Source organism: Trichosurus vulpecula, chromosome 9 (assembly GCF_011100635.1).
Source record: "Trichosurus vulpecula isolate mTriVul1 chromosome 9, mTriVul1.pri, whole genome shotgun sequence".
Lineage (NCBI taxonomy): Eukaryota > Metazoa > Chordata > Mammalia > Diprotodontia > Phalangeridae > Trichosurus > Trichosurus vulpecula.
This window is the reverse complement of record NC_050581.1, coordinates 118,990,426-119,015,422: the sequence shown is the minus strand read 5'-3', so window position 1 is coordinate 119,015,422 and position 24,997 is coordinate 118,990,426. Positions and strand designations below refer to the sequence as shown.

Genomic DNA, 24,997 nt, shown 5'->3' with positions numbered 1-24,997 from the left:
AAATTACTGTAGACACTACAAAATATTTAGGAGTCTATCTGCCAAGACAAACCCAGGGCCTATATGAACATAATTATGAAACACTTTTCACGCGAAGAAAGTCAGATCTAAATAAATGGAAAAATATCAGTTGCTCATGGTTAGGCTGAGCTAATATAATAAAAATGACAATTTTACCTAAATTAATTTACTTACTCAGTGCCAGACCAATTGAACTACCAAAAAATTATTTTACAGAGCTGGATAAAATAATAACAAAATTCATCTGGAAGAACAAGAGGTCTAGAATATCTAGGGTATTAATGAAAAGAAATGCTAGAGAAGGTAGCCTAGCCATACCAGATATTAAATTGTACTATAGAGCAGCAGTCATCAAAACTACCTGGTACTGGCTAAGAAAGAGAGTTGTGGATCAGTGGAACAGGATAGGTACACAAGATGGAGAAGTCAACGACTATAGCAATCTACTCTTTGATAAACCCAGAGGCCAGCTTCTGGGCTAAGAATTCACTATTTCACAAAAACTGCTGGGAAAATTGGAAAATGGTAGGGCAGAAACTGGGCATAAGACCAATATCTTACACCATATACCAAAATAAAGTCAAAATGGATTCATGATTTAGGAATAACAGCTGAAACTATAAGCAATTTGAGAGAGCAAGGAATAGTTTACCTATCAGATTTATGGAAAAGAAAAGAATTCATGACCCAATAAGAGATAGAGAGCATTACAAAATGCGAAATGGATAATTTTGATTAGGTTAAATTGAAATATTTTTGTACAAAAAAAGCCAATGCAACAAAGATTAGGAGGGAAGCAGAAAATTGGGAGAAAATCTTTACAACTACTATCGCCAATAAAGGCCTCATTTCTAAAATATACAGGGAACTGAGCCAAATATATAGGAATACAAGTCATTCCCCAATTGATAAATGGTCAAAGGATATGAACAGGCAGTTTTCAGAGGAAGAAATTAAAGATATCTATAGGCATATGAAAAAATGCTTGAAATCACTACTGATTAGAGAAATGCAAATCAAAACAACTCTTAGGTACCACACCTCTCCTGTCAGATTGGCTAAAATAACAAAACAGGAAAATGATAAATGCTGGAGAGGATGTGGGAAAATTGGAACATTGTTACATTGCTGGTGGAGTTGTGAACTGATCCAGCCATTTTGGAGAGCAATTTGGAACTATGCCCAAAGGGCTATAAAAATGTTCATACCCTTTGACCTAGCAATACCACTTCTAGGGTTGTATCCCAAACAGATCACACAAGTGGGAAAAGGACCCATACATACAAAAATATTTATAGTGGCTCTTTTTGTGGTAGCAAAGAATTGGAAATCCAAGGGCTGCCCATCAATTGGGGAATGGCTGAACAAGCGGTGGTATAAAGGTAATGGAATACTATTGTGCTATAAGAAATGGTGATGATATGGACTTCACAACAACCTGGAAAAACCTACACGACATAATGATGAGTGAGCGGAGCACAGCCAGGAGAACATTATTCACAATCACAGATATATGGATTCTGTGAGGACTAACCCTGACAGACTTTGCTCTTCTCAGCAACACAAGGTGCAAAGACAGCTCCAAAGGACTCACAATGGAGAATGCTATCTACATCCAGAGAAGGAACTATGAAGTAGGAATGCAGATTGAGGCACACTTCATGCTCGCCTTTTCCCCCCCTTCTTTTTCTCTCTTTTGTTTTTGTTTTTGGGTTGGTTTTTTTTTTTTTGGTTCTGTTTCTTCTTTCTCATGATTCATTCCATTGGTCATAATTCTTCTCCACAACTTGACTAGTGTGTAAATTAATTCAATGCGAAGTTACACGTGGAAGTTATATAGGATTCCATGCCATCTTGGGGGGGGGGGAGGGAGGGAAGAAAATCTGGAACTCAAAATTATGTAGAACTGATTGTTGTAAACCAAAAATAAAAAAAAATTTAAAAAGAAAAAAAAATAAAAAGAAACTGAAGGCCAGTGGTGTCAAACACAGATAGAAATGGATACCTACAGGCTGCATATTGCTTTAGAAAATCACAAATGAACAACATTATCTGTTTTGTGTTGTATTTTTATTTATTTTGTCAAACATTTCCCAATTACATTTTAATCTGGTTAGGACATCATTCCAGAGTTTTGTAGATAGCTGTTGGTCACAAGTTTGACTCTTTGGTACTACTCTGTTTTTTAAAGTTTTATTTATTTTACTTTTAATTTATAGAATAAAACAGATTTCCATAACATAATAAAAAAGATGATGGCACATGAAACTGCAAATTGATTATGTACAACTTGCTATTCCTTTGAAATATGTAATAAAGTTAGAATGTAAAAAAAAAAAGAAATTATCAAGGAAAACTGTCCTGATAACCTAGAATCAGAGGACAAAATAGTAATTGAAAGAATCCACCAATCACCTCTTGAAAGAGACCCCAAAATGAAAATTCTAAGGAATATTGTAGCCAAATTCCAGAATTATCAGGTCAAGGAGAAAATAATGCAAGCAGTCAGAAAAAAACAACTCAAATATCAAGGCGCCACAGTCAGGATTACACAGGGTTTAGCAGCTTCTACACTGAAGGATGAGAGAACTTAAAATATGATATTTTGGAAGGCAAAGGACCTTGGATTACAACCAAGAATCAACTACCCAGAAAAATTGAGCATAATCTTTCAGGGGAAAAGAGAGACATTAAATGAAATTGGGCTTTCCTGAATTAAAGACCAGATCTGAACAGAAAATTCAATCTTTGAATACAAGACTCAAGAGAAGCATAAAAAGGTAAACAGGAAAGAAAAAAAAACACACACCATGCTATTTGCTATGGTTAACCTGTTTATATATCCCTGCATGAGAAGGGATACTTATATCTCTTGAGAACTGTATCTTTATTATGGCAGTTGGAAGGAGTATACAGAGATAGAGGGTATGGGTATAAGTTGACTTTGATGTGATGATATAAAAAAAATTTAAGGAGTGAAAAAAAGGATTGTATTGGGAGAAAAATGGAAGGCAGAATAGGGTAAATTACATCACATGAAGAGGTACAAAAGACTTATTACAGTAGAGGGAAATAAGGGAGGGGGTGAGTATTGTTTGAACCTTACCCTAATTGGATTTGGCTAGAAGAGGGAGTAACATACACTCTCAGTTTGGTAGAGAAATTTATCTTACCTTATAGGGAAGTAGGAGGGAAAGGGGAAAGGGAAAAATAAAAGGGAGGGGGAGCTGATAGCAGGGAGAGCAGTGGTGGTCAGAAGTAAAAGACTGTGAGGAAGGACAGGGTGAAAGGAGAGAGAAAAGTATAAATAGGAGGAGAAATAGCATGGAAGGAAAACACAGTAATCATAACTGTGAATGTGAATAGGATGAACTCTCCCATAAAATGGAAGCAGATAGCAGAGTGGATTAAAAAACAGAGCCCTACAATATGTTGTTTACAAGAAACCCATTTGAAGTAGAAAGATACACACAGAATTAAGGTAAAAGGCTGGAGAAGAATATATTATGTTTCAGCTGAAGTAAAAAAAGCAGGGGTAGCAATCTTGATCTCAGACAAAACCAAAGCAAAAATAGATCTAATTAAAAGAGATAAGGAAGAAAACTACATTTTGCTAAAAGGTACCATAGACAATGAAGTAAAATCAATACTAAACATATGTGCACCAAGTGGTATAGCATCCAAATTCTTAGAGGAGAAGTTAAGTGAGTTACAGGAAGAAATAGACAGCAAAACTATACTAGTGGGGGACCTCCCCCTCTCAGAACTAGATACATCTAACCACAAAATAAACAAGAAAGAAGTTAAGGAAGTGAATAAAATTTAGAAAAGTTAGATATGATAGACCTCTGGAGAAAACTAAATGGGGATAGAAAGGAATATACCTTTTTCTCAATGGTACATGGCACTACACAAAAATTGACCATGTATTAGGGCATAAAAACCTCAAAATCAAATGCAGAAAGGCAGAAATATTAAATGCATACTTTTCAGATTATGATGCAATAAAAATTATGTATAAGAAAGGGCCATAGAAAGATAGATTAAAAATTAATTGGAAACTAAATAATCTACTCCTAAAGAATGAGTGATTGAAACAACAAATCATAGAAACAATCAATAATTTCATCAAAGAGAATGATAATACTGAGACAAAATACCAAAATTTATGGGATGCAGCCAAAGCAGTACTTAGGGGACATTTTTATCTCTAAATGTTTATATAAATAAAATAGAGAAAGAACAAATCAATGAATTGGGCATGCAACTAAAAAGTTAGAAAAAAGAACAAATTAAAAATCCCCAATTAAATACCAAATTAAAAATCATGAAAATCAAAGGAGGAATTAATAAAATTGAAAATAAGAAAACTATTGAACTATTAGATAAAACTAAGAGCTGGTTTTCTGAAAAAAAAAATCCACAATAAAATAGATAAACCTTTGGCTAATTTGATTAAAAAAAGGAAGAAGGAAGAAAAACAAATTAGCAATATCAAAAATGAAAAAGGTGAATTCAACACCAACGAAGAGGAAATTAAAGCAACAATTAGGAGCTATTTTGCCCAACTGTAAGCCAATAAATCTGACAATTTAAGTGAAATGGATAAATATTTACAAAAATATAAATTGCCCAGATGAACTGAAGAGGAAATAAAATATTTAAATAACCCCATCTTAAAAAAAGAAATTGAACAAGCCATCAAAGAACTCCCTAAGAAAAAATCTCCAGGGCCAGATGGATTTACAAGTGAATTCTACCAAACATTTAAAAAACAATTAATTCCAATACTATAAAACTATTTGGAAAAATAGGAGAAGGTGTCTTACCAAAGTCTTTTTATGACACAAATATGGTACTGATAGCTAAACCAGTAAGCGCCAAAACAAAGTAAATTATAGACCAATTTCCCTAATGAATATTGTTGCGAAAATTAAATAAAATATTAGCAAAGAGATTATAGCAATTTATCATGAGGATAATACACTCTGACCAGGTGGGAATGCAGGGTTGATTCAATATTAGGAAAACTGTCAGCATAACTGACCATATCAATAACAAAACTAAAAGAAATCATATGATTTTATCAATAGATGCAGAAAAAGCTTTGGACAAAATACAGCACCCACTCCTATTAAAAACAGTTGAGAGCATAGGAATAAATGGAGTTTTCCTTAAAATGATAAGCAGTATCTATCTAAAACCCTTAACAAACATTTTATGTAATAGTGATAAGCTAGAAGCTTTCCCAATAAGATTAGGAATGAAACAAGGATGCCCATTATCACCACTACTCAATATTGTACTAGAAATGTTAGCTTTAGCAGTAAGAGAAGAAAAAGAAATTGAAGGAATCAGAATATGCAACGAGGAAACAAAACTATAGCTTTTTGCAGGTGATATGATGGTATACTTACAGAATCCTAGAGAATCAACTAAAAAAAACTACTTGAAATAATTAACAACTTTAGCAAAGTTACGGGATATAAAATAAACCCACAAAAACCATCAGCATTTCTGTATATTACCAACAAAGCCCAAACAAGAGATAGAAAGAGAAATTCCATTTAAAATAACTGTAGACAATATAAAATATTTGGTAGTCCATCTGCCAAGACAAACCTAGGAACTATATGAACATAATTACAAAACACTTCACACAAACAAAGCCAAATCTAAACAACTGGAAAAATATCAACTGCTCACGGGTAGGCTGAGCTAATATAATAAAAATGACAATTCTACCTAAATTAATTTATTCATTCAGTGCCGCAACAATCAAACTGCCAAAAATCATTTTATAGAGTTGGAAAAATAACAAAATTCATCTGGAAGAACAAAAGGTCAAGAATATCAAGAGAATTAATGAAAAAAAAAAGCGCAAAGGAAGGTAGCCTAGCCGTACCACATCTAAAACTACATTATAAAATGGCAATCATCAAAACTATTTGGTACTGGCTAAGAAATACTGGGGTGGATCAGTGCAATAGGTTAGTTACACAAGACACAGTAGTAAATGACTACAGTAATCTACTGTTTGATAAACCAAAAGACTCCAGCTTCTGGGATAAGATCTCACTATTTGACAAAAACTGCTGGGAAAATTAGAAAACAATATGGCAGAAACTAGGCAAAGACTACCATCTCCCACCGTATACCAAGCTAAAGTTAAAATGGATACATGATTTAGGCATAAAAGGTGATACCATAAGCAAATTAGGAGAATAAGCAATAGTTTACCTGTCAGATCTATGGAGAAGAGAAGAATGTATGACCAAACAAGAGATGTAGAACATTATGAAATGCAAAATGGATAATTTTGATTACATTAAAGTTTTTGTACAAACAAAGCCAATATAACCAAGATTAGAAGGAAAGCGGAAAGCTGGGAAACAATTTTTATAGCCAGTATTTCTGATAAAGGCTTCATTTCTAAAATATATAGAGAACTGAGTCAATTTTATAAGAATACAGGTTGATAGAGGTCAAAGGATATGAGTAGGCAGTTTTCAGATGAAGAAATTAAAGCTATCTATAGTCATATGAAAAAATGTTCTAAATCACTATTGATTCGAGAAATGTGAATTAAAACAACTCTGAGGTACTACTTCACACCTATCTGATTGGCTAATACGACAGAAAAGGAAAATGACAAATGTTGGAGTGAATGCGGAAAACTGGGACACATTAATGCTCTATTGGTGTAGTTGTGAACTGATCCAACCATTCTGGAGAGCAATTTGGAACTATGCCCAAAGGGCAATCAGAATTGTGCATACCCTTTAATCCAGCAATACAGCACTACTGGATCTGTATCCCAAAGAAATCATAAAAAAGGGAAAAGGACCCACATGTACAAAAATATTTATAGCAGCTCTTTTTGTGGTGGCAAAGAATTGGAAATTGAGAGGATGGCCATCATTCGAAGAATGGCTGAACAAGCTGTGGTATGTAATGGAATACTACTATACTATATAAGATATGATAAGCAGGAGGATTTCTGATAGACCTGGAAAGACATGAACTGATGCTGAGTGAAGTGAGCAGAACCAGGAAAACACTATACACAGTAACAGCAACACTGTGCAATGATCAACTATGATAGACTTAATTCTTCTCAGCCATGCAATGATCCAAGACAATTCCCAAAGACTCATGATGGAAAATGCTATCCATATCCAGAGAAAGAACTATACAGTCTGAATGCAGATTGAAGCATACTGTTTTCATTTTTTTTGTTTTTTCATTCTTATGGTTTTTCCCTTTTGTTCTGATTCTTCTTTCACAACATGACTGATGTGAAAATATGTTTAATGTGATTGTACATGTATAACCTATATCAGATTGCTTGCTGTCTTGGGGAGGAAGGAAGGGAGAGAGAAAAATGTGAAACTCAAAATCTTATAAAAGTGAATGCTGAAAACTATCTTTACATGTAATTGAAAAAAATAAAATACTATTAAATGGAAAAAAATAAAATGATAAAAACATGTATTAGGGGAAAGAAAAAAAAGAAGTTCTACTCTGGTCTGATCCTCTCAGTTGATAGAGATGGGAACTGAGGAAGGAGAGGTAATGTAGCTTGCCTGAAGTCACACACAGTAAACAGCAGTTCTGGGACTCAAACACATCCTCTTCTCCAAATCCAGAGTTCTTTCTACTACACAGAAGAGTGAACCAGAAAATCTGACCACTCTGAGCAAAGGAGCCTTAGTTACTGTGGGCCTATGCTGAGTTAAATGCATACAAGATGAAATTATACCCAGTAGCTCAATGACCTGGAAAAATTAAAACCCAGATAATCAAAAAAGCAGACAACTAGATACTCATCTGAATGTATGTTTGCTGACTGAATTCAGAAGGCACAAGGGCTATGTTTCTTCTGCCTTCCATCCTGCCCCCCAAACCCCTTACTGTATCCTTTCTGAGCATGTGCCAACTAAGAGGCTAGGAAAGGCACACAGCACAGTTCCAAGAAAAAGGGAGAAGCCTGACAGAGATGGAGAGTTACTGGATATCTGTGAGATTAAGGTAATCAATACTACTGTTTGGCCCTCAGCCTGATCCTTTCCTTTGAAGACTGCCACTTGATGACCTCCATCTGAGGGATCTGGCAGGCCAGAGGGGAAGAGGAAAAGGCTCTGAAAGTCTCAGATGGGTCTGAGATAGGGCACTAAGACCAACAACCCAGTTTACAACTTGTCAGGTGCAGAATCTAGATTACCTGACTATTTCCCTGGGTCAGGAAGATTAATGCATGGCCAGAAAAACCACCTTTGATGGTTCTATGATGCAACTTAGAACCAGGAGACTCGGGATCCCCATCAGCTTACCTTCACTGAATGATGCTGTTGGATTTGAAGCCTTGTAGCCATCCCAGTAGTGCCGCAAGGCCGTGATCAGCCGATGCAGAAAGCACACCATGTACTCCGGTGGGCAGAGAACAGTCAAGTTCTAAAGAGAAACAGAGAAGAGAACAGCTTGCTACCAATTCTGATTCTAGTCTTTCACAAGAACAGCTCCAGTTAACATGCTCCCCCACCATCATCAAGCCCAATTTCTCCAGTGCACCACTTCTCACAAGCTGCCCATCCTTCCCCAGACATGTCCCAGCCATGTGGACAGCAATAGTCAATTAGCTGCTCATGTCCACATACTGAGAGCCCCTCCTCTTGGCACAGCCAGGGGGCAGAAGGAAGGAAATACAGGGAATGATGATAGCTCTGCTGGGTGGCTGAGACAAAGAGCCCTTAAGGAACCCCTGGCACAAGGAGGGACGCACAAGCCCCAAAGGGAAGCAACATGTCAGAGTGTGCAGGAGGCTAGGGTCTGACCCACAGTTAGCTTCCCAAGACACTCACTCTGCTAATTAGAATTTGTCCAGGGGACCTTGCCTTTGACCCCACAGCTCTTTATCCTTAAATTCTCTAATAGAATTTCCCTGATCCCTGAAATCTCAACCGAGCACCAAACCTTCTGGGGCTTCTTGGTTCCCTAGTTCAGAGGCCTGCTGCATAGAACCCATCCCACTACCACTATCTCTGGGCTCCTTTTCATAGCATTCATTTCTCTCTTTTCCTTTCTAATCCATGTGTGCATGTTGTTTCCCCTGATAGAATGTAAGCTCCTTGAGGGCATGATCCATTCTCTTTTTGTCTCAGATCCCCAGCACCTAGCCCAGTGTCTGGCATATTATAGATAATTAATGCTTGTTGATTTCTACAAACATCAGACCTAAAAAGTGTTCTCTAGCATTTGTTTACAAGGGAGAGATATAATGTAAACTTAAAAATAACCCATCAAATAACACAATAGATATTATTATTCTTGGGGCTGCTAGGTGGTACAGCTGATAGTGCTGGGCCAGAAGTCAGGAAGAATCATCTTCTTGAGTTTAAATCTCACCTCAGACACTTACTAGCTTTGTGACCTGGGGCAAGTCACTTCACCCTGTTTGCCTCAGTTTCCTCATCTGTAAAATGAGCTGGAGAAGGAAATGGCAAACCACTCCAGTATCTTTGCCAAGAAAAACCCAAATGGGGTCACAAAGAACTGGACATGACTGAAACGACTGAACAAGAAAATTTTTAGGTTAGATTTATCAAGTTCAGAGATGGGGAGGCTGATGTGCAGATTACGAAACAGGTCATAGTAATTAGAAATTCCTATAAAGTAAATCTATCCTTTACCAGACAATGTAGCCCTAAACTTCCAAATATCCCCCACCTGGACACTGAGAACACACACAAGTGGCATCTGGGATTTGTCCATCTGGACCTTCTGGACCAAGCTCTCCTAATCCCAGACCCACCCTCAGCAAACAAAGTGGACTCCACCCATTGAATGACCAAATGCTATAGTTCTTTAAGCGTATCTGCTTTACTGGGCAATCAACCACGCCTCCCCCTCTATCTTTCCAGCTTTAATTTCTATCCTTCCCCTCGAAGCTATGTGAAAGTAGACTACTCTGTCCCTGCACACACACACAGTGCTCTCATGCTTCCTTTACTTTGTTCACAATGTTCCCAGAGCCAAGAACGCCTGCCTGCCCTTCCTCCTCCTCTTCACCCATTTAACTCCTACCTGATCTCTGAAGATCTATTCCAATGCCGCCTGTTCCAGGAAGCCTTCTGTTATGTCTGTCTTCACTCTGGCTGCTTGTGACCTTTGCCCCATGAACCTCACATAGAATTTTGTTTGCCCTTTTCCAAAGCATTTAATATGTATCATTACATATTATAGTTATCTGTGTTTCTTTTTTATCCCCCTACTATGTTATAAATTCCATGAAGGCAAGGGCCATGTAGAATTTACACTTTGTATCTCTCTTAGCACAGTAGGCACCTAATAAATGTTTCTGATACAGCATTGTACAGATGCATGGGAGAGTTCCTATTACCTTAAGATCAGAATGATTCAACCCAGCTCACCCTGAAATTCAAAGACACCCTAACTCTGTACCCAGAACTTCAGTGAAACCCAGCTAGGTTCCAAAGGAAGAATGAAGCCTTTGTGGGGCAGGATTGGATGGCAAACAAGAAGCTGGTTCCCACCTGGCCTTTTCCACCGGTGCCACACACACTAGGGCCTAAATGGGAGCTCCTGAAGTCATCAAGAGGGCCAGACCTATAGGAACTTGTCCTAGAACAGAGGGCATGACTTCACCCTAATTTAGGATAATAATAGCTGACTTTTACATAGTACTTTGATATTTACAAAGCACTTGACCTGAACCATTTCCTTTGATCCTCTCAATAATCCTGCAAAGGCTCTTATAGGTATTATTCCCACTGTACAGAAGAAGAAACAGGTTTATAGAGGCTCAGAAATTTAACCATGATTACACAGCTATGTAAGTTTTGAGGGCAGGATTCAAACTCAGGTCTGGACTCATCCCTAATTTGCATGATAGGTTACCAAAACCATGCTAAAAACCAGAAGTGCCCAGCAGCATGGAATGTCGGAAAGAGCAGCCTCTGGAATGGATCTCAACATGGGCCTGAATGTCAGCTGTGCCATTTATTGGGGATAGAGAGAGGGACTAGCCCTCTGATTGCTCTGGTACAGGAACCTCTCTGGTAAGGGAAGTCTCTCTACTGACACATCTAGCCGCCTTCCCTCCAACTTATAGTCTTTAAGAGTTGCCTAGAGCACTGAAGGGTATATGACTAACTCAGTCAGTGTGTGTCTGAGTCAGGACTTGAACCCAGGTCATCCTGGCTCCAAGGCTGGCTCTCTCTCCACTAAACCATGCTGCTCTATTGTCTCTGTGAGACAGGCAAATCACTAACATCTCTGGACCTCAGTTTCCTCATCTGTGAGATAAGGAGGTTGCACTAGACTGTGTCTTCCAGTTCTAAATCTAGAATCTTATCATCCCCCTACAACCGAGCTCTTGCCTAAGGGCATGTGCCTGAGCCCTCATTTGGCAGCTGGGTCCACGAGGTTCTTGGGAAGAAGAAGGCCTTTCCCCTGAGAACTCAACTCTGCTCTGCAACGAGAAGCGGCATGAGGCAGCGGGGAGCACGCAGGCTCTGAAGTCAGATGACCTCTGCCCCTAACTACCTGGGGGACCCAGGGACTCTGTTTTCTCATTTGTATAATGTGGGGGTTGGACTAGATGGCCTCTGAGGTCCCTTCCAGGCCAGAAGGAAACAGACAAGCAGAACAGCTTTGAAAGTTACATGTCGAATTTATTATATACTTAAAGGAGAAGCAGACTCTACATCATAGAGATTCACAGTGTTACGTACAATTCTCTTTTACTTTTCCACTTCATACAGGGAAATAAATGTTCATTTTATTTAGTGTTAATTTCCAAATTTTAAAAATTCAAATCCAAATAAAGCCCGTCTTGCTCTAGGTCTGGGGTAATCCATGAACCCCTTTCTCTTCTGATGACAGACTCCTAAGGAGGGCAGTGATTGCACAGAGAACCACTATGAATATGGCAGAGGAAGGAAGGAGAGAGGGGAAGAGGAGAAGGGAGAGAATGGAAATGGAGGGCAGTTCCCTAGCTCTCGAGCCTATAGCATGGTGCAGTGGAAACAGAACTGGTCCTGGAGTCCAGGGAGGACCTGTATTTGAATCCCAACTTTACCACTTACTAGCTATGTAACTTTGAGCAACTCATTCCAGACTCCCTGACCCTCAGTCAGACCGTCCTCATTTATAAAGGAGATAATAATACTTGTACTGTGCACCTCACAGAGTTGTGAGGAAAGTACTTTGTAAATCTCAGTGTACAAGAAGAGTGATTTATCATGAAGCCTTACAGCAGAGTAAATTCTGGAAATTCCCACCCTCTGGCCTCTTCACTGTCTCCAGGGAACCAGCTCTGTGCCAGGCATATCTCTTCGGGGCCCAAGCAATAGCCTTGTCAGAGCTGCCCAAAATGTCCTTTGGTTGGTCCCCAGGCCTCGGCCTAAGATGGGGAGGGCCCCCACCCCACCCCCACGCCTAAGGCCCTTGGGCAAGTACCCCACTAGCCTGAACAAACCACTCACCCCTCGGCTGCTGGCATTCTCCTGCAGGAACTTTCGAAACTTGTTGAGGAAAATGTATCTGGAAGCTTCACCCTGGGAGAGAAGCAAAGCTGGACTGGCAGCAAGAAGCAGCCAGGGAAGGGGAATCGATGCTCTCCAGCCTTCCACCCACTTACCCACCAACCACAGAAGCATATGAGGTGTTTTCTCCTACAAAATGGGCCCAACTGCACACCCCACACAAGGCTCAGCTAGGTTGCTCCCAGATGTATGAAGCTGTCCTCTTCCCTCTCTTAGGCTTTGGTCTCCTCATCCTGAGTACTAAAGTCCCTGATATTTTGCTTTATATGCCCCAAGGAACCTTCCAGCACTACTATTCTCCCTCATGCAAGCCCACTTACCCCATTATGATCTTGATTATTCAACAGCAACTTCAGGATCTGAACCTGAAGATCTTCAACCACTGAAAGGGAGAAGCAGACCATCAGTCCAGATGGCCAGAGTCCAGCCCTAGGGAGGGCAGAAAGCACTAGCAGCAAAGGCTACCACCCCTCCTACAGTGAAACAGGAGACACCAGTCCTCCTGGGAGACACAGTCATCCTCAACCATGAGTCAAGCTAGCCCTTCTGGGCACAGATCAGGAAATACTCCCCAACTCCCAGATTCCCTGATGGGAGGGGTGCTTGGGTGGGGACAGGACTATGTAGATGGGGGAAAAGAAGATAATGGAAGAGGTAAAAAGTCCTTCCTCAGCAGAGGTGGTGGCCCCTGGAGCTCCTCTGGCACCTGCCATAAGGAGAGAAAGATGAGGTAGTAGTCCGACCTTCAATTCGTTTCTTCAGTCTCTGGCAACCTCTCTCATATGCCCGCCGTCTCAGCCGCTCCTCAGCACTCTCATCCTTCACCTCCTTAGTCTCCTTGCCCTGAAGTAAGGAATGAGAGGGCCCCCATAAACATGACTGAGTAAGGGCAGATTAAGGAGGTAGCCACAGAACAATATTCCTCCAGTCCAAGGCAGGGAACCCAGAGGATTTCATACACCCACTGTAATGGAGCCCTAAAGGTGCTGTGAGAGGACTGTCTCTTCTTTCTCAAAACATAACCAACGTAGGGACATCAGACTTGCTGGGAACCTCCAACCCAGCAGGGCAGCAGGCTCCTGGTACCTGTGTTGGGCACAGCGTCCACAGAACTAGCTGGGGAAAGCACACATGGAGACCTCATTCAGGTCGAAGCTCTAAAGTTCTACATTCGATTGGTCAGAGAGCTTGGCTCAGCCCCAGCAAGATTCCCATGGGCACGATGGTATCCACTAGGGTATCTGTTCTATAAATATCCCAACCTGAGACACCCTTCTTCTGTGTATATACAGAGAATACGTGACACTTTAGTCTTGATCAGCAAAAATTCTCCTCCTAAAAAGGCAGTCTGGATTTAGTCAAAAATACTATCTGTTTAATGTTCTACACACAACAACAAAAAACTGAGTGTTGGAACTCTTGCTGACAGAGCAGCACACTTCCCTTCTCTCTCTTGGTTAAGGGAATCTCTGAAATTAGGACAGGAGATAGAAGGCTGAAAGTGGTCCTTCACATTGGTCACCCCTGCCCATTCCCCAATTACTGAAGGTAGTGCAACCTAAAGCCATTGCAGTCCTCTTGACAGAGGGATGGGGCAGGACAGGGCTTCTTTTCCCACCTCCTAAAGCAATGGACTCCTCCCTGCACCACCTCTCCCCCATTGTGGTCTGGGTGTTTGGAGCAGGGGGAGGGGAGGAACTGTCACTTTTTAAACTTTCCCACTTGCCAAGTAGGAGGAGATGGAAGAGGTTTAGACCCTAGATTCTATGGCTGGCTCAGAGGGTGGTGGGGGCCAGGATTCTCTCTGAAGCTATTTATGTGACATCATCCCAGAAGATCCCCATTTCACTTTCCTTATCAGAAACCTAGAGAGACAGAAGGCCTTTTTGTCCAGCCAGGAGCACCCCTCACTCTGGCCAGGCGGGAGTGGGAAGGCAGCTGTCTACCTCTTTACTGAAGCGATTGGGCCACCACGTAGTGGGGATGAGTTCCTGAAGGCCAGCCTCCTCCACTCGCAATGGACTCTTGATGTAGAAGAAAACCACAGAACGAAGCACATCAAAGCTGTAGGGAGGATGGCTAAGGGGTTAGGCCAGAGTCTGATGCACCCTGAGTGTGTAGCATACAGCAGCTCCCAGAACTCAGCCCCGGCAGCGCTAGCTCCTCCCATCGCTTCCATCCCACCCACAATTGGTCTGAGTAGGCAGAATATCATGTGAAGACCACCCTAAATTAAAAAAAACAAATTTTCTCTGTTGGCTTGTCACAATGTCTGAACTCTCTCCATTACAGCTTTATTCTTTTGGGTTTTAAGAGGTTATCCAGATTTCAAGTGAATATTCAAATACTTGAGAAGGGTGCCACTTCAAGTCTGAACAGACAATATAGTTTAGTAAGATAATCAGAAACTCTGCAGCCAGGATAACTGGCTGAAAGCAAGGCCTTGTTGCCCAGGAGGGCATCAAAGATAAACTTCCAATTTGTTTACACAGGGGTCTGGGCTCCTATTTCCCAAACAGGACCCTTAACTCTCCTCACCCCCCCAAAGGAGCCTTCCCTCACAGTTGTACAAATTTTCACAGCCATAATATCTCCCTGATCATCTTCATGGTAATCCTAGGAAACTGGAAGGGCAGGTATTAATCAGCCCCATTCCATAAATGAAGAAGCTCAGCCTCAGAAGCAGCGTGAAGGTCATCCTCTGAGGCCTCCATATGGCATCAGGGGCCCCTTGGGTTCCTAGGAGCTATATCCACAGGGGTTTCCAAGACAAGGCAAGTTCTACTAAACTGGAAAGAAAATGACTACCAGGACAGACTGTGTCTGGTCATCACCAGCAGGCAAGCCATCAGCATGAGAACTAGCAACCCAGGGAACAAAGAAAAATACAAAATGGCCCTCAGGCCTATGCTACACCATTCTGCAGCAACACTGTCAGAGCAGGAGAAAAGGGAGCCAGGGGTGCTCAGTCATTTTTCAGACTGTCTAGAAACATTAATTTCACTGTTAGTACTCTACATGTTAGAGACTTGCCCAAATAATAATAAACTCACATTCAAATAATGCTTTTCTAAAGCAATTTTCAGAATGTAAACAGATCTGACTTCAACCTTCATCTCCTGATTTTTTCCCTTCATATCCTGCCACCCTCTCCTGCTCTGCCAATCTACCAAAGCCCATCTCTTCCAGCCTTAAACTCTTCCCAAGGTACCAATGAAACCAGCCATTACAGCTCTCTGAGCAGAGCTTAGGAGAATGGAAAGGAGCAAAGACATTCAGAAGAGTACAACCCAAAGTCAGTACTCCAATATGTTAATGTTCTCTCTACTGCAGTAGCCCTTTGAGCTAATCTACTCTTTAAAAGCAAAACAATCAAAAAGAGAGATGTCATCCTAAGGTTGTTCTGCTTCCTTGGGTTTTTCTTTGGGGCTTGCATTTTCCTGTGCTTTGCTAGAGGGTGATGGAGGCCAGAGAAGAGGCTAAGCAGAAAAGAGAGACCAAAGAGAGACAAGAGACACAGACCAACCAAGTATGGGCCCATTCTTGAGAGCCCCACTGGCCTGGCTGAGATCCAGAGCTTGCCAGGCAGCTGCATTGGATGGGGAGCAGGCCTGACTTCTGGGAATGCTTTATTCTGCACTTTTCTAATGATGTTATCATGTAGCATTGTACATTGTATTTGTGTCTTATCTCTGTATGTGGCTATAAACTCCATGAGGGCAAGGGCCATGTCTCACCTAAACTTCTCCTTTCCCCCAGCACCCATCACAGTCCTCTAGCCACAATGAGGGCTTCATAAATGTTTGCTGAATGAACAAAAGATTGCACATATGTATACTGACATCAGAAAACTCCAACTGAGTCCCTGTCATCAGAGCCACAACAGATGGGGTCCTTGCTATGGTTGACAGGGGAAGGCAGGAGAAAGGGCCTCAATTTCCCAGGCATCTCCTTCTCCTGCCCAAACTAAATACAAGAAAATACAAATACTCAGAAGCAAAACAGGAAAACAAAGCATAAATAACATACTTTCCTCCTCTATGTTTTCACAGTGGGTTCCAGTAAAACAATGCGCACTTGATTGAGAACCATTAAGACTGATTCTGAGAGTCAGTTCACCCATTTTTGAACAGGGATAAAGGGCACAGGTTTGGGAAGTTACCTGCCTGTGGCTGCCCCACCACCATGCTCCATGGCACCTTTAGAGAAATGCCTATCTCATATGGCACTTAGAGCAGTTTAATACTCTGCATTCCTCTGTATTTCTTTTCTCCAGAAATGACTGTGAGACATTTCATGGAACAAAGCGGTTGAGTAGCATGTTATTTTAACTTTGCTTATTTGGCAAGAAAACTCTCACACATGCACATCCCTAAACAACGCTAAATGAGACAGCATGTAACCTAAATGCACAATAGAAAAAAACTCAGAAAGGATATAAAGTATAATTCTTCAAATTCCAAAATGAAACTGGTCGGTCTTCGAATGCCATCTGCTACCACCCCACCCAATACACAGCAAAATGAGAAGCTGGACTAGATGACATCTGGGTCCTTTTTAGCTCTGACATTCTCTGACTTATGTCCTAAGGTCTCTTCTAGTCTTAACTGTGTTATTCCGTGACTCCTCATTCTCTCCTCTTTTAAGGATAGTGCCAGATGCTTGGAAAACAATCAGGAGCACAGCCTAACCTCATGCCTCCTCCTTTCCAGTCAAACACAAGTCTCCAACCCTGCACCTAGAAAAGCAGGCTTCTTCCTGATAGTATGAACCCAGCTTGTGGCTCAGGGACTCTAATGCACGTGGTCCCTACTGCTCTTGCACAGGGAATAGAGTGAGAATGAGTAAAAAACCAAGGATACAGGACATTGTTAAGTAGAAATTTCCTGGACTTCTCATGCTTCAAGATAGCAATGGTAAGACGAAGGTAGTGCATCTAGAAATGAAGAGAGAATTAAATAAAATTAGAGGCAGCTAAGTGGTGCAGCGGATAGAGAACCTGCCCTGTAGTCGGAAAGACCTAAGGCGAAATCTGGCTTCAGACACTTATTGGCTGTGTGACATCTGTAAAATCAGGGTAATAATAGCTTCTACATCCCATGGTTATTGTGAGGATCAAATGATATAATAATTGTAAATGATCGTCATTAAATTGAAAGGGGTCTGGCTAGCAAGGCAAAGAAAAAGGCAGTAGAGGACGGCAAGGAAAGATATTCAGGAGGGACTGATAGCCCAGAATACAGCCCATGCTATAGACATTAATATTCAATGTCATCCATCTCTGCATTTCCACCAGCCTAGCCACAAATCTGGTCCACCCCAAGGAAATATCAGAAAATCCTTCTCATTGGGCCTCAGGGCCTGCTTCTGTGCCCACTCACCTGTAAGCTCAGGTCTGGGATGATGGGGGAGAACCTGTAGGCACGGAGTAGGGACATCATCAGCTGCTTGAGGCAGTCCTGTACCTCATAATCCTGAGGGGAGGCATAGAAGAACTCAAGGGATGATCCAGAGCCTGTCAATCCCTTTCTAGCTCAAACGTTCTATAATTTTGTAACTCACCTCCATGAGGAGCCACATAAGATCCAGGAGCTGCTGCATGAGGGGGTAAGACTCCACTGACCCATCTCTGTCCAGGATGCTCAGGAGAAATTTCATGAGAACATCTTCTACTAGGTATACTTTGCACTACATAGAACAAAAGAGGAGAAATTAATACAAACTGAACACCTAGATTCCAGCAGCACTTATGCTTCAGGAGACTGGCTTTTTGTACTTCTGAGTAATGGGCTTTTATTTGCCTCAGAGTCAGATGTTTATGGAAGTGACTACTATGTGCTCAACCTTGTGTCTGGTGCTCAAGAGGACACAAAGAAATATAAGAAATGATCTCTGACCGCTAGAAATTTAAAAATCTAACTAGAAAAACAACAAAAATATTAAAAGTTATTTTAAAAGTTTTTTTGCCAGCAAATATAATTTAGTCTTTCCATAGCCATTTTCTCTCTCTCCCTCTTTTTTTTTTAAATTATTTATTTAGATAGCCTTTTTTTTGGATTTCAAATTCTCTCTATGGCCCCTCCCCCACCCACTGAGAAGACAAACAATATGGTATCAACCTTACATGTGAAATCATGCAAAACATTTCCATATTAGCCATGTTATACATGCAAAAAAATCCCCAGAAAAATAAAATAAAAAAATTATACTTCAGTTTATAGTCAAGAATTCATCAGTTCTTTTTCTTGAGGAAATTTTTTATCATGAGTCCTTTGGAACTGCATCAGATCATTGTCTTGATAAGAGTAGCTAAGTCTTCCACAACTGATCATCCCTACAGCATTGCCGTTATGTGTACAATATTCTCCTACTTCTGTTCACTCCATCAGTTCATATGGGTCTTACAAGATTTTTCTGAAACCATCTCCCTCATCATTTCTTACAGAACAATAGTATTCCATCACAACCACATAACACAACTTGTTCGCCCATTCCTCAATTGAAGGGCACACCCTCAATTTCCAATTCTTTATCATCACAAAAAAAAGCTGCTGTAGATATTTTTGTACATGTGGTCTTTTCCCTTTGTTCTCTTTGGGATACAGACCTAGTAGTGGTATTTATTGGTTCAAAGGGTATTATGCACAGTTTTATAGCTCTTTGAGTATAGTTCTAAATTGCTCTCCAGAACGGTTGGATCAGTTCACAACTACACCAATAGTGTAACAGTATCCCAATTTTTCCACATTCCCTCCAACATTTGTCATTTTTCTTTTCTGTCATATTAGCCAATCTGATAGGTGTGAGGCAGTACCTCAGAGTTGTTTTAATTTGCATTTCTCTAATCAGTAGTGACTTAGAGAATTTTTTCCTATGACAATAGAGACCTTTGATTTCTTCACCTGAAAACTGCCTGTTCATATCCTTTGACCATGTATCAGTTGGGAAATGGCTTTTATTTTTATAAATTTGACTTAGTTGCCTATACAATTGAGAAATAAAGACATTATCAAAGAAATTTGCTGCAAAAATTTTTTATATTATTTATTGTCTATGGTACCTTTTAGTATAATGTGGTTTCCCTGATTATCTCCTTTAATTAGGCCTATTTTTGCTTTTGCTTTGTCTGAGACTGATTGATATCCCTACCTTTTTAACTCTAGCTGAAACATAACAGATTCTGCTCCAGCCCCTTATTTTAATTGTGGGTCTCTTTCTCTCTCTTGTAAACAAGACAGTTTGCTGGATTTTGGTTTCTAATCCATTCTGCTATCTGCTTCCACTTCATGGTTGAGTTCATCCCATTCACATTTCAAAAGATTCATGATTTCATTGATGCAAACACTACCCCATTGACACAAAGCACGACCCCCCACAATTCAACAGATGGTTTTACAAGTTACTGTAGCCTCCTCTCCCCCCCAAAAAAATATGAAGCCCTTATAGTTTGGTAGGACTCATCAGTTTGGCATAACCTTTGTGAACCTGGAGTCACTTCCATGCCATGATAGGGTATGACTTTGGTAGAGAAAGTGGATGAGACTACTCGGGCAAGGACTGTCATTTCTGGCAAAAGCCAGAGGAATTGACATCTTATCCTGGGGCAATAAGGAATCACTAGAGATTCCTGAGCAAGGCAGTAACATAGTCATGCTTGTGCTTTAGGAAATCATTCTAGCAGATATGCAGAGCACGATGCACAGACCTGATCACAGCCTCATTACCAGTTGTTGGTGACACAAATAACTCTGAGCCCCAGTGAATGAAGCCTGGCCAAGTGGACACAGCACTGACTGGGGCCAGAGGATAGGCCTCTGATGCTTATGACCTGGGTGACTCTGGGGAAGTCACTTACCCTCCTCAGCTGTAAAACAAAAGGGTTGGCCTAGACAACTACTGAAGTCCCTTCTAGCTCTAGATCTATGGTCCTACCATCTATGACCCTATAATCCAACAAAAAAATTGAAGCACTAAGCACACCATTTCTCCTAGGAAAAGGAAGGAAGATAACTTGTCTAATAATTCAAGTCAATGTTTCTTAAACAACACCTCTGACATGCAAGACACCATGCTAGGCCCCAAGGAGGCCAAGACAAAACAGAACAGTCCCAGCCCTCAGGAAGCTTATATTGTATGGGACAAAAATGAGGTAGAAGGAGCTTTCGATACTTCCTAAGAGGAAATGGGAGAGCTTCTCACCTCTTCCCACCCCTTCAGATCCCCAGTCTATCTCAAACTGAGTCTGCATCCTAGGGTCCGCAAGGCCAAGCTCAGGAAGATGGGACCACCAGCAAAGGAGGGAAAGGACTGAAAGCCTGTGGCACTCACCATGAGTGGCGCAAAGTGGTTGAAGATGTGTGCCATGGTGATAAGCACTGTGGGTTCTCCCCGAAGCTGCCACGTCGAACTTTCCCTCTCCACCAGCTTCCCTTCCTGTAAGAAGGGCAAGTCATAAGGTGGGGGCCAAGAGGGTGGCTGCTTAGCCATCATCCTTTTACCCCTTTTTGGTCTAATTCCTTATTTTGAGATAAACCTGGCTCTCTCAAGCTACATGCTTCAGCAAGACCATACCAACCCCGAGTCCAAAGGCTCACCACTGGGTCCAACCCCAGCTGCAGGACATTCTTCAGGTAACCAAGAAGCTTATGAGCCTTGACCAGGTCAGTCGTAGGGGCATCTTGTAGGGGTCGATAACCCTCCATCGGATATGTAGCAGGGAGTTAAGTAGGAAACACCACTCTATACACAAGTTTGAGAGATGAGGACCCCAAACCCTCCTGCTAGCCAAGCCAGGAAATGAATACTAGCAATCAGGAGTCTTGGGTCCAGATGTTCAGCAGATAATCTAAGAGCTTCAAACCTTTTGCAACAATAAGCTCCTCAAGGTTGTGGCTGCAGGCCCCCAGCTTGCTGCTATGGGTTTTTTGTTTTCTTTTCTTTTTGTGGGTGTGTTTTTTAAAGGATATCGCAGTGGCCGGCTGCCAAAGTTGAATGCGACAGACTCTTTGAAAGAGAGGCTGATAGCTGGAAAATAGGCCATTCCAGAGCCCCTGGTGATGTTGTCAAAAGCAGTTCCCAGAGAGACACCATTCCTGGGGTGGAACAATAAAAACAAGCATTTATTAAGTACCTACTGTATTTGAAGCATTAGATTAGTTATTAGGAGAGACACAAAGTTTAACTAAAACATAGTGCCTATCCACAATAATCTGGAGAACAGAGGCAATGGCAGGGAAGAACCAGGGACTAAAATGGACAGCCCCACTGGGCAGACTGTACTCATTTAGAAGAGAGCAGAAAGGGAAAAAGGTGGAAGGCTGAGCAAAGGGAGATAATCACACTAGTACTAGGCTCACTGAAAAGCCTAGGATTACACCTGAGAATCTCAGGCTAAATCATTCATGGGGGAAAAATGGATGTTACATGGATAGCTCTTTGGCTATCAACAGAACATGATGCAATCTCTCTCATGTTGAGCAAACATTTCTTTGAAGCTTATGAGCTACAGAAAGGGAGTGTGGTATGCAGGGAAAGAACACTTGACTTAAGAGTTGTAAGACCTGAGCTCCAGCTCTGGATCTGACATTGAAACTTTCTGAGACTCAGTTTCCTCATTTTACAAATTTACAGTACCTAACTCATGGGACTGTTGTGAAGAGGTCTATAAACCTTAACATGCCATAGACTTATAAGCTATTATTATCAGCAGCTGGCACAGAGCCTTGTCCATGTTAAGTGGCCTAGAAATGCCTGTCTAATGAATGAATAAATGAATAAACAACACAAAAAAGACACGTGTCACGTGCTCAGGGGACATTAGTGGACAGATATCTCTCAGTACATCAAGAGTGCAAGATGTTAGGTACTCATGAGCCAAAAGGTCAGGGCAGCAACAACAACGCCCCCAGACAACTGTGTTATCAAGAGCAGAGGCCAAACTTCCATACGCCCAATCTAGGCTAATTATCCTCTTTCCTCTAGGGTCTAGGGCCATCTTGCTCTGCTCCTTTCAAGTTCCCTCAGGCTTTTCCTAAGAGTAAGGGTAGGGGTACATGGAACCAACTGGCCAACCATTCTGAATTTCAGGCCAAGGAATGATCAGTAAGATAATCCGACTTATGGCTCAACAGTGCCTCCCAATTCCTTGGAATACCTAAGAAGGAGTTCAGAGAGACTCCTATATACCCATTACAGCTGAGTTAAAACCCCACTGACTTTGACCAGGCTGTGATCAATCAGAGGTCTTACAAGCAAAATCCAGTGGTCCTATGTCCCAAAGGAAAATGAAAGTCTACAGATTTTCAGGCCTAGGGGGCCTTGTCCCATCTCTATGGGAAGGCCCAAACATAGGATCATAAACACCACCAAGACTATTAAAATAATAAAAATCATTAAAGCCTCACAGTCAGAAGGAACCTCCAAACCACTAGAAGCATAGATCAACAGTCTGTCGATGGCAGGGAAGCCCTGTATCTCTCCCACCTCTATTCAGGCAGGAATGTCAGCTTTAGGTAGAGAAAAGCAAGGTCTATGAGCCAAAAGTTTAAGGTGCAGAAATACTTACAGACAAAAGGCAATGGTTCCCTCATCCAGGTCAATGAGACAGCTCACAATGTCTCCAGCTGCCCATGACTGTCCAGAGTAGGAAAAGGTCGTTGGTTAGAAAGACACATTTCAGAGGTTCACAAAGATATATCCTATCTGAAACTGTTTTTCCCAATCCTATATTGAAGCACTTCCATAACAGGGAAGAATTCTGATACTCTCTAGGCCTATGTTCAGGATAAGCATTATCAATAAACAATTCCTGGGTCCAAAGAAAGCCTGACACAGAGCCAAGGAACTGGAGGAACTCCCACCATCTGTAAATAAGACCTACTTCCTTCCCTATAATCAATTCTCTACTGTCTGGAGCCCATGAGCAGCAGTGCACCAACTGCCCCAACTCCTCTCCTATGGGATATATTGAAAGCAAAGGTTTTAGGACAGGACAGATGGGAAGTCATGGGGAGGCAAGGAGGAGGAAGGATACAGTAGAACGAGTGAGTGGCTAGTTCATAAACACTAGATAGAGGTCAGAGGAAGTACATGGCCCCAGCTGGGGAGACAGGGTGCAGAGTGGGAACTAAAGCCATTTGTTTGGGAGCAGAAGCCAAGGTAGAATACTTCTCCTCCACAAAGGACTTATGGACCCATAATCTGACTACAGTACCCACATCTCCCAGGAGGATACTCACTTTGCCATAATTAGTTGTGGTCACATTCCACTTACGCACTCTATTACCATCATAAGCATAAGAGTCAGGTGTGTCTCCAACTCCCTCCTGCATAGGAAAAAACAATGAAGACATAAGAGTTCCTTCCCCCACTCTGAACACAACAAACATTTCTTAAGTGCTTTCTGTGTGCAGGGCACTATCCTGGATATTGGGGGAGCTACGGTTTATATAAGACACAAGAGATCTGCTTTCCAAGAGAGCATTAGATTAGAAATGGGAATAAAACATCAACATGGCTCTACTACACAATATTACAGGATAAGTGCATTAGGACTCTCTGAGCGAGGGAAATACATAGCACCAAGATGCAGCAGTCCCAGGATCTGCAGCCATCAGCTCTGCAGCTCAAGGACATAGAAGCTGACACACTAGGGATTCAGCAGCTCCAAGAAAGCAGGCCTATGACACAGCTGGGCAGGACTGACCGGCTCCAGCCACACATGTTCACAATGAAGTAATTATTGACTCTTCCCTCTCCCTTAAGCCCCAAATGCAATCAGCTGCCAACTCATGTGGATTCTCAACATCATCTCTCCCCTTCATCCCCTTCTCTATACTTACATGGCTGCCGCTGCCCTCCTTGGCACCCTCATTACCTCTTGCCCATACTGCCCAGCACCTTATTTATATTGTTTCCAAGTTTCTTCCCTCTCCTGCCTATCCTCCACACAGCTTCCAAACTTAAGCACTCAAAGCACAAGTCACGCCATCTTACTGATCTTCTCAAGAGGCTTTGGGGATTTCCTATTGCCTCTAGGATAAACACAAACTCCTCCCCTTCAAAATCTGACTCCCACCTGTCTTGCCATAATTATTTCCTCACAACTCCCCTGAGGAAGCTAGGTGTAGGAAGGTAGAGTGCTGGGCTCAGAGTCTGGAAGACCTGAGTTTAAATCTGACCTCAGATATTTCCTGGCTATGTGACTCTGGCCAAGGCACTTTGCCTTCATTTCCTCAACTGCAAAATAGGGATAATAACAGCACCTACTTTGCAAGGCTGTTGTGAGGATCAAATGAGAAAATATTTGTAAAGTGCACAGTGCCTGGTGCATAGTAGGTGCTATACCAATATTTATTTCCTCTCCCCACCCCCACCCCCACCCCACTGTGCCCTTCACACACTCTCTGGGG

At 41.6% G+C, this 24,997-nt stretch overlaps 1 protein-coding gene across 2 annotated transcripts in view; it reads right to left on the bottom strand.

The window, feature by feature from the left end:
* Positions 1–24,997, bottom strand: part of RNF123 (ring finger protein 123) — a 117,773-nt gene that overhangs the window by 66,341 nt on the left and 26,435 nt on the right. For both annotated transcript variants that reach the window (XM_036737990.1, XM_036737991.1), the window contains exons 8-20: positions 23,825–23,911; positions 23,152–23,219; positions 21,554–21,679; positions 21,182–21,296; positions 20,916–21,020; positions 18,150–18,275; positions 17,969–18,061; positions 17,450–17,523; positions 14,534–14,651; positions 13,331–13,430; positions 12,908–12,969; positions 12,528–12,599; positions 8,355–8,475 (exon numbers count right to left, since the gene is read on the bottom strand). In XM_036737990.1, the coding sequence (XP_036593885.1) occupies positions 8,355–8,475; positions 12,528–12,599; positions 12,908–12,969; positions 13,331–13,430; positions 14,534–14,651; positions 17,450–17,523; positions 17,969–18,061; positions 18,150–18,275; positions 20,916–21,020; positions 21,182–21,296; positions 21,554–21,679; positions 23,152–23,219; positions 23,825–23,911 (1,267 nt within the window). The remainder of the gene's footprint in view (positions 1–8,354; positions 8,476–12,527; positions 12,600–12,907; positions 12,970–13,330; positions 13,431–14,533; positions 14,652–17,449; positions 17,524–17,968; positions 18,062–18,149; positions 18,276–20,915; positions 21,021–21,181; positions 21,297–21,553; positions 21,680–23,151; positions 23,220–23,824; positions 23,912–24,997) is intronic.